Source organism: Chlamydotis macqueenii, chromosome 1 (genome assembly GCF_036417535.1).
Source record: "Chlamydotis macqueenii isolate bChlMac1 chromosome 1, bChlMac1.mat, whole genome shotgun sequence".
NCBI classification, from domain to species: Eukaryota; Metazoa; Chordata; class Aves; order Otidiformes; family Otididae; genus Chlamydotis; species Chlamydotis macqueenii.
Window position 1 is genome coordinate 62,630,548 of NC_141556.1, and position 9,274 is coordinate 62,639,821.

The 9,274-nt window shown below is 37.3% G+C and overlaps 1 protein-coding gene across 1 annotated transcript; it reads right to left on the reverse strand.

The window, feature by feature from the left end:
- Positions 1-506: 506 nt before the first annotated feature.
- Positions 507-7,264, reverse strand: SPIC (Spi-C transcription factor). The gene is made up of 4 exons (XM_010127266.2): positions 7,159-7,264; positions 5,387-5,499; positions 4,351-4,459; positions 507-934 (listed from the first exon to the last, which is right to left on the reverse strand). The coding sequence occupies exons 1-4, from the start codon at positions 7,262-7,264 to the stop codon at positions 507-509; spliced, it is 756 nt and encodes a 251-aa protein (XP_010125568.2).
- Positions 7,265-9,274: the final 2,010 nt, after the last annotated feature.

The window sequence follows — 9,274 nt, forward strand, 5'->3', positions numbered from 1 at the left end:
CATTTACTCAGAAAATGTCTCTTAACAAAGAACACTGATGAAAAAAGCAGACAGTAGCTTGATGCAGTTGGCAAATCTCTTCCCTTTCTAATTAAAGTGCACCCAACTGAGAAGGAGTGCATGTGCTATGGTGCAACAGCATCTAAATTATGATTGGAATTTTGCATAAAACTTCCAATGAGTCTTGTCAGGATGGGATTTTTTATGTCCACTTAGAGACAAAAGCCTTTATCCTGATCTTGGATATACCAGCTTGAATCTGAAGTAATTCCTCTGATTAACATCATGGAGAACAGAACGTGCCCTACAGCTGCTGGTCTTCTTCAATAGTCAATGACTCTTTATCATTAACTTCAAAAGGAACAAAACTAAGCCAACATCATTTTTAAAACCCTTCTCTTCATGTGTTTGTATGATATCTTAAAGGAAAAGCTATGTACAGAGAAGAGTTCCTGTGCTGGAAAGCATTACTAGCTAACAAAAACCTGTTCATGTGAAAGATACATCTAGCTGTTAGCGTGCTGTAATGCATAACCATTGTTATACATGTAATTATTGTAATTGATCCAGTCATCTGCACACTGATATTCTTGATTAGACTGAATGTACGGATGATAAACTGTTTCTTTTCCCAAAAAATAAGATGGAGCAAGTCTCTGTAAAACAACAGCACTGAACTGGTATGTCAGCTTCCTTCGAATTTTAATTATTTCACCTGTTCTTCCGTAATTCCTCAGTGCTCTGGCCATTTTCTGATATGTCATGATCTTGCGATTTCCCTTTCTTTCTCCCCACAGCTCTGCAAGTTTCTCCTTGTTTTTGGAGACAAACTGGAAGACACCATTGGGTTTATCCACCCATTGGATGCAGTTTGCCATAGCTGGATCATACAGAGATTCATGGAGGTACTCAAACAGTCGAAGTTTTTTTCTACCTATTAAGAAATAAAGTACAAAGGGTCAGAATGGAACTCATACTTGTTTTTAAAGATAAGCAGTTGTCTTTTTCCTGGAAAGGATCTTATAGGCAAAAGCATAGGTAAACCTAATACTCCATCACAAATTAAAAAGATCAGTACAAACTATTCAACAGAAGATCAGCATCAGCAAATGGGAAACATGTACAGATCTGTGGTGACAGAAAGGGATTTGGTCATTAGAGTTTCAAGAGCAGGTTATTTGGGGATTATGACAAATATGTGGTGACTTCACTGTGTGGGAGGTCTCAGAAGTCTCTTTCAGCTGTCGTCAGACATGTGCTGTGCCTGGTCAAGGAACCCATTGCAGGAAACTACATCCTCAGACAGTGCAGGAAAAAGGTTCTGGAGAGCCAATCTGAATGTTTTTGAATAAATGCTTTCCCTGCTTAATCAGAACTCAAAGATTTTGAGATTATTCAATTTTAAGAGGTTTGTTTCAGGAATGTTTTAGGGATGCAAGGTAGTCTTTGATACAAGAAAGGGTGAATGGTTGAGCGGGAAGAGTATGCTAGTTTTGAACTATAAACTTCACCTAGTCAATAAGGAGCTAGACCTTCTGGTATGCTGTAGTTTTCTAAAAATGTGCAGAAGTGTCAACTTACATTGCCATGCAGAATAAAGCAAGATCAGGACTGCAAAATTTGTTAGTTAACTAAGTACTTCTCCCCACAGGCTCAGCTCTCAAACTTAAGTTTACTTATGGGGCTTATTTAGTTACACTTAGGTCTTGTGGATCCCTCTCTCTGAAGTTCTTCTAGTTCCCTTCACAAAGCAAATGGTGACCAAGAATCTGCGGTAATGAGGAAGAATTTAAGATTATAAGACAAAGAGGAACATTTTTCAGAAAGGAAAGCCTATGCAGAAGAATGGCTTCCACTTTAACCAAAGTGGAAACAAGCAGCTGCACCTAAAGTTCATAAAGTCTTGTCTTGTGTGGCTATTTTAAACTAGGAACAGGGGAAAAGTGACAGTTGCTAAGGAACACTGAGGTCAAGACAAGACATCTGTCAGGGATGACAGTAATTCTGCATCTGGTGGTAAGGAAAGAGGAGAGAAGTGACAGTCAGACTAGGAAGAAGAAGAGCCTGAAATCAGAGGTACTTTCCAAAAAATTAATAAAGTTTCATTATCTAAATAAAAATTCGCCTGTGACTAGAAGTACATATTCTACAAGAAATGTATATACTATTTCCAAGATGGGAAGCTTAAAAGCAAACTGGTGAAGGACACCGCCTGGTCTCAGTAAATACTTCTTAGTAGGTAACCTGCTTATGTCCCTTCCAACCCAAATTATCCTATAAACCTACGGTAGAACAAATAAGATCAGGGAACACTTGCAGGCTACTGCAGACTGAGCCTCTGCTGAAAAACTATAGTGTAGCCATGTCTGCAGGAGCATCTAATTTCATGCTGTCTGTCCTCTTAGTTCGACTGTCATTTCTACCCAAGCTTTTACTTCTAGACACATCCTCTCTAGCTGATGTTTTGATTTGAGATGGCTTATTTGCTCTTATGTGTTAATGCAGCCCAGCTGTTATCTCCAAAGTGCTACACGATGTGAATGCACCAGTTTGAGCTCGGGGTAGCTCACAGATCTTCGTACTGCACCTCCTTGCATAAGCTAGTGGTGTTTGTCACCAGGCCCTAAACATCAGCCTAAGCTAGCAGGGTAGTGTCTGCCAGTTTCCTATGCGATCACAGGAGAGAGATAAGTTCCTTTAGAAGATGTTTCAGAGCATCTGCATTAGATTTCTGTGCTGAATTGTCCCAAAGCAACCTAATTCTCTGTGGGTCTGTCTAATTCAAATGCATTTCTGAAGTACCTCTCTTGATTGTATCCACTCACAGAGCTTAAGTTCAGATCATGGAATGGTCTTGACATGCATGAGTTGGACTCCTTCAGAGGAAATCTAAATCAAAGATGCTTTGCAGAGGCATATCTAAGTCACTGCAACTTTCAGAACTTGCAGCCAGCCTAGAGATTGCCCTAAATAAACTCTTGTGAAATATTTTAAACACAGACTTTGGGTTCTCAGTACTGATTGCTTCATCTATAGACGTATTCCTAAAGGGCCACAGTACTTGCTAGTGTACAGAAAACCTTTCATGTCTCCATAAGAAGCCCAGAGAACTAAATTTATTTAGGTATAGTGGAAAAAGTCCCTCAAATCACAGTTTCTGGCAGCAATATCACCATGGACACGAAGAAAACCCGTAAGAGGACACAAAAAAAACCCCATAAGAATAGTCAGTCATTCTGAAAATTTATGCAGTATGGCCTTCTGGAAAAGACAATTGATAATAATGTAAAAGAAATATGAAATACAAAATGAAATTTAACAGAACAGTAACGACTGAAGGTGAATTCAGATACTGACATGTAAAATTCCCCAACATAGTGGAACACTGGATAAGACTTAGAAAAGCAACATTTCTGGATTGAAAGGTTTTCATTTGCAATGGTGAATTTTAAGCACTGGAAGTACAGGACCTAAAAGGAGTGGCTATTCTTCCCATTGCCCCAAGGAATTTGTAGTAGTAGTAGCTATTAAGCAACAGAAACCGCAGTGTTCAGCATCCATAGGAAGAGATCATACCAAAAACTAACACCATGTGGTTAAAGTTAAGAGAAGGGGATTTCAAAAAGCAGCAAAAGAAGGAAGCTACTCAAAAAGACCCCACGATCAAAAGCAGGTACAACAGCTCAGAGTGGAAGCTGTGTAAATCACATCTAGCAGACTCATAGGAAGGATGCTGAGTCCCAAACAAAAAACTAAGAATGAATGCAGTAAACAAATGAAGCACTGTAATGACCAATGTCACCAAACCTATTGTTTGCACAATAGATATCCACTCAAGTAAAGTCAACCAAAAGGAGCACGAATATAGCTATAAAAATCCATACTGGAACTGACGAAAGCTAAGAAACAACTTGAAAAGTAAACAGAAAGGCATAAAATCGGGCACAAAAATACTCATGTACATGAAAAACCTTTGTGAAAACCACTCCTTGTTGGATCACATGAAATAAAATAAGTTATTAGAGTGTATAAAGATGTTATTGATAGCTAGATTTACTGCTCTGCATCAGACTTTGTCCGAGATGATTTGGAGTGAAACATATCTCTGATTTGGTTCTCCATGTACTAAACAAGAAGACAGAATAAGATGATAACAGATTTATCTTACCTTAAGAGATTTAGCAGATAGGAATTGAACACTAGCAGTTGTATTCTAGTTACTATTAAATGTCAACTTTTTTTTTTCCTGTTAAAAGTAAAAAAAAATAGGAAAAAGAGAAAGCACTATTTGCCAAGACATTTTTTTAAAGTAACATCATGTACACATCAGGGCACACTCTTTTTACACACCTTTCCCTGCTTTGGGCTGGCCAGCAGCAGCATGCATCACTTGGCTTTCCGGAGTACTCTGCAGTGTGTGGTAGACAGTCTCGTCTGCATAAAAATCCGCTGCACTGTTCTTCAAGAATTAAGACAAAGAAGAGTTACTAATAGAGCATCTTCTCTGAGGAAAAAGAAACTTGTAGCAATTAATTGCCTGAAGGCTCCAAAATGCAACCTTTCATCACCTCACCCATTGAAGACTTTTCTCAGCCACAAAGGCATGCAGTGTACTGTACCAGTAACACGCAGCACCATTTTATGTCCAGTGGGAAGGACTGCTCACCAGGCAAGGAATTAAGAGAGAAAACAGAGTAATTGCCTGACTCTAGACCTTCCACCCTTCTGCTGGAAGCAGAGGAGGAATAGTGGGCTCTGTTTCCAGAGTTAGTAAAAGACAAGGGCTACCTGGACAGTGGCCCTTACAGACTCTGTGTTCTTATGTCATTGTCACCAATCTGCTGGTTGAAAATGGGCTTTTGAGGAATCTATTTACTTGAAATTATCTCCCCTGCAATATTCAATTTCCATCACTTCTGGAGGCCATACTCTCAGCGTTTTTAAGAATGAATATGGACTCTGCAGGCTGAAGCTGAGCTCAGAGTCCAGATAATGCTGGTCTTTCCAGCACTCTTAAAGTAAATTGCTGGAGAAGAAATCCAAGGTGTGGTACTTTTTCTCTGTGGCAGAAGCTCTGTGGAGACTGGAAGTTGTGCTCTGCCTGTTCCCAGGTAATAGAAGCCCTTTTCCCTACTGTACTAGCAGGTTTGTTTGTTAGTTGTCATGTTACATGATTAACGGTAGAGGAGCACGAGAAGCAAACAGCTAAGAAATCCTAGAAAAAGACTATTAAACATGTTTTGCAAATATTTCCCAAGGTGGTTTCATCTGAATCATGCCTGGCCAGACCGAATTTCTGTTAGAGATAGCATAATGATTTGTCTTAGAAATCACAAATGGGGAGCCAATTTTCCATTTATGTCTGACTCTGTTACAGTTCACTTACAATCACATTTCTCCAGCTATACCCTTGGTCCTCTGTAGAAGGTGCTGCAGAGTAGCTGGGACTTGCTCGGAGGTGGTGGTGATGGTTGATCAGAGTCAGGCAATTTTTATAACCTGAGAATTAGAAGGATCGAGCAAAAAATGAGTGAGTAAAAGGGAGAGAAGAAGGAAAAATAAACCAGTGGCAAACAGCCTAACATGCTGCTGAGTCTGTCAAAAAGCATTTATCCTATGTCTTCCTTCTAGAGAAAAAAGTCTCCAGAGCCAAAATGTTTCATATCACCAGGTTGTCCAACATAATCTCTTGTGCTATTGCTAATCACACCCTTCGGCTGCTTTTGTTTGCCTTCATGCTGAAAAGCAGTATTTGTTAAGATAAAATGTCAGGTATTTCATAGTATCATTAAATAGTTTGGTTAATAGAAAAAGGAGGCCCAAACAGATCACTGAACATAATGAATGGGGTAATTACAGACTACTCTAATACATGTATTAGAAAGAAAAAGGGAATGTCACATAGTTCTTCTGCAGGCCATTAGTACAATGCAAGTCAGAGTCTCCAGACGTGAATGAAGGAAAGGAGCATCAGAGCACCTGCAGTGCCTGAAGGAACGACATGGAAGGAACCCAAGGCCTTAGGACGTCTAAAAGATGCAGAGGAGAACACCAGACTGGGGCACTTGGAATAAATTATGCACTGCAGGTCGTCAAAAGATGATTTTGGAGAGTACACCTATTGGAAGTAGAAATGTGGGTGCAGCTGTGGGACATACTGAACCTGAGCTGCAAGTGTTTAATACCTCTCCTCGTTGGCCCTAACAACAAATACAGGCAAGAACATTGCAAGTAATAATATACAGTGCGTCCTTCAGCATATGTAAATTACCAATGTAGTGGAGCCAAAAATTTATTAAAAGCAGCTGAAGATATGATCCAATTGGTCCTATTTACATTTCAGTGTATAATAGATAATATGTAAATAAACAGCTTTGCATGAAATGCCTTCCGCACAGAAGACAGTAGATATTTTGTTCCGGACTTAGAGGGTTGTGATGTAGCCTCCTATTTTCCTTTCCTTCCATTTCTATTCAGAATGTAAAAACACTGAACATAGATTTTAAATTTTGTAATAATTTAGTTGCCAAAACCTTGCCTGAATTGGAGCACCTTACAGCTTGCCTGTATTTTAACTTTTGTAAAGTAGAAAACTCTTGAAGCTAAGAAAAACTTTTCTATTAATTATCCAGATAACTATTATTTCTGCATAAAAATACGCGAAATTTATATTTTAATGTAAAAAAGTAATTGTGAAAATTAATTTCACCTGTTGGATTCTTGTTCTTTTTTTTTTTTCACTTTTTTTTTCCCCCACTGCAATTCAGTGTTATATTAATTTATTCACAGCATAAGAGAAGGGCATTTTTCAACCAAAACTGGAAAATGGCAGTTGCACTATGGTCATATATCCTCTGATTATAGGAAATCTGAGCTTAATGCACGTAGTCTAGAACTGGGGGGAAAGTAGAGGGAGTCCGTCCAACAGTTTTCCTGTGCTGTGACATAGAAGATGCACACCACACTGAGCAATGCTAATGGTGGTGGTGGGGGGAAACCCTCCAAATATTCTTCCCCCTTTCCATTCTCCCAACATCCCCCTCTGCTGTCCATTAATCCACCTGTGGGATATTACTCTCCCACCTAGGCTCTTCAAGAAGTACTTTCCTGTAAAAATACAAAGTGGTAAATGAAATGGAATAACATTTTTTTTTTTACCTGATGAATACTGCATTTCTCTGTCAGAGTGCTGTTGCAGTACTTCTAGTGCATCTTCGAAAGCCTGGCCCAGTACGTCTTGGTCAGGAAAACTCTGCAAGAACATTTTTCTGTCAGGAGCCAGAAAAGACGAGGCTGGTTCTTTCAGCATTGTCAGTCACATTATCCCAAATAAATAAAATGGTTATATAGAATATACATCCTCCTGGAATAAGTATTTTGCAGCAACTGAGGCATTACCATAATCGTTTACTACTATGAGAAAGTTCTCACTCCTTTGAGAAGTCTCTTTGAGGTCAGTGGGACAACTCACACGGGTAACATTATTCACTCCTGCAAATGTTTCAAGGTTCATTTCCTTAATTTGCAGCAGAAGTTTACATAAAGGGTGTTACTGCTATTGGAGTGTTTTATAGTATGTAATACAGAGACATATATCACTTGTGTAATGTGATTTATGAAGCCAAAGTTATCACTCAATAACATTGACATGACAAAAATTATTATGCACAAGTTATGAAGTAGTTATGCAGAGAAAATGCTATACTATCCCAGTGTAGGAAACTAAGTGTGGATTTCCAGAAAACTGTTTCTTGTCATTTTAGTCACTTTTCACTTGTTCTAAAAAGCCAAAAAAAATCCCCCAAAATATGAGTTTGCCTAAGAGTTTACTGTAGTATATTTGAAGCACTCAATAATTAAAGAGAATAAAGGCATTGTAGACTTACCATTATTTAGATATCAAAACTTGAATCCTGTTTAAAATAAAGAATTCAAAATAAACAATAATTATTTCAGTATAAATAAAATGAATGAAATTGAATAACTCCACATTCTTTCCAGTGATGGAATAAAATATATTTCACAATACAGATAAAAGTTGTTTAGGATTAGAAAGTGGGATTTTAATGAAATTAAATAATTGCAACATTGTATTTTGGGGGGTTTTAATTCATATTATTCTTTGTTATTAAAGTTTCCAGCTTTGTTATTACTGTAACTTTTAGATTACTACCCACATCATTGTAAACACATTATTTAAAGACATTTAAGTGAAAATATGTTATTACTGACAGTCAGTCTTAGTTAGCACAACTACTAATTTCCCAAAGAAAATATTGACCTGAACAAATGCAAGTGTTTAAGTCCTTTTGGTCTTCAGACATAGCTGAAACAAACTTAGGGTTCTTCCATAATGAAGATTAGCATATGACTGTAGATGAAGATACACAAACTTTCAGATTAATTTTGAGTTCCAGAAGCAGATTTGATTGTTTAATAAACAGTGAAAACAGACACATTTTCAGTCAGTTTAACATGGAGTATACTTCATATACAACTTTACTGAGAAACAGTTCCTTAGTACCTCTTTTTATTTGTTACAGATTACAATGATCAGGTTTTGATGCCTTGCAGGGTTTTTTTTCCTGTTCTCATTTACATTATTATTTCAAAATTGTAGAAATAATAATAATTGTAATAATAATGATAATGTATTCATCGGGATTTTACTGATTAAAAGTTTGGTTATAACCTATTAAAAATACTGGAAATTTTGTCAGTGATTTCAGCAGTGTCTATGTGATGTTTTACAATGCAAAGAAGAGACAAGATACATAAATGTAAATATAAATCGGAAATAATTTTATCCCAGACTCACCATGAATGTTCTAAGCTGGTAATTATGACTCAGATAAGTACATTATAAAGTACTGTCAAAATTTGTAAAAGATTTTTTTTTAAATCTTGATGACTATGCATATATGGTGAAATCCTAGTGATTCAGTAAATTGACCTCACTGAAGTAGATGGGATTTTTCTCTATGACTTCAGTGCAGTAATATTTCAATAAACTGATCTATTTTTATTCTAAAACCAGAATGGGCCTAATTAATCCTTTAGTTGCAATGGTGGCCACAAATTCTTGGGGTATAAAGCTGTAGAAATTAAAGACATGAATCTCCTTTGTAAAGATCCTCACATAGTGTTCCCTTAATTTTAAGTAATTAACTTTCCTTAAATTCCTTTTGTCTAACTCAAACTTCAAACTGTTACTTGGTAACCTTGACGTAACATCTATAGTCACTGTTGATGCCTTTCAAAGCCTAAAAAGGTA

Excerpts from the sequence above, each read along its gene's own strand:
- SPIC (XM_010127266.2), bottom strand. The coding sequence starts at position 7,264 with ATGTTCTTGCAGAGTTTTCCTGACCAAGACGTACTGGGCCAGGCTTTC. Across the intron at positions 5,500-7,158 it reads AGAAATGCAGTATTCATCAG|GTTATAAAAATTGCCTGACT; the intron begins GTAAAAAAAAAA and ends TCTAATTCTCAG. Across the intron at positions 935-4,350 it reads CCAGCCCAAAGCAGGGAAAG|GTAGAAAAAAACTTCGACTG; the intron begins GTGTGTAAAAAG and ends ATTTCTTAATAG.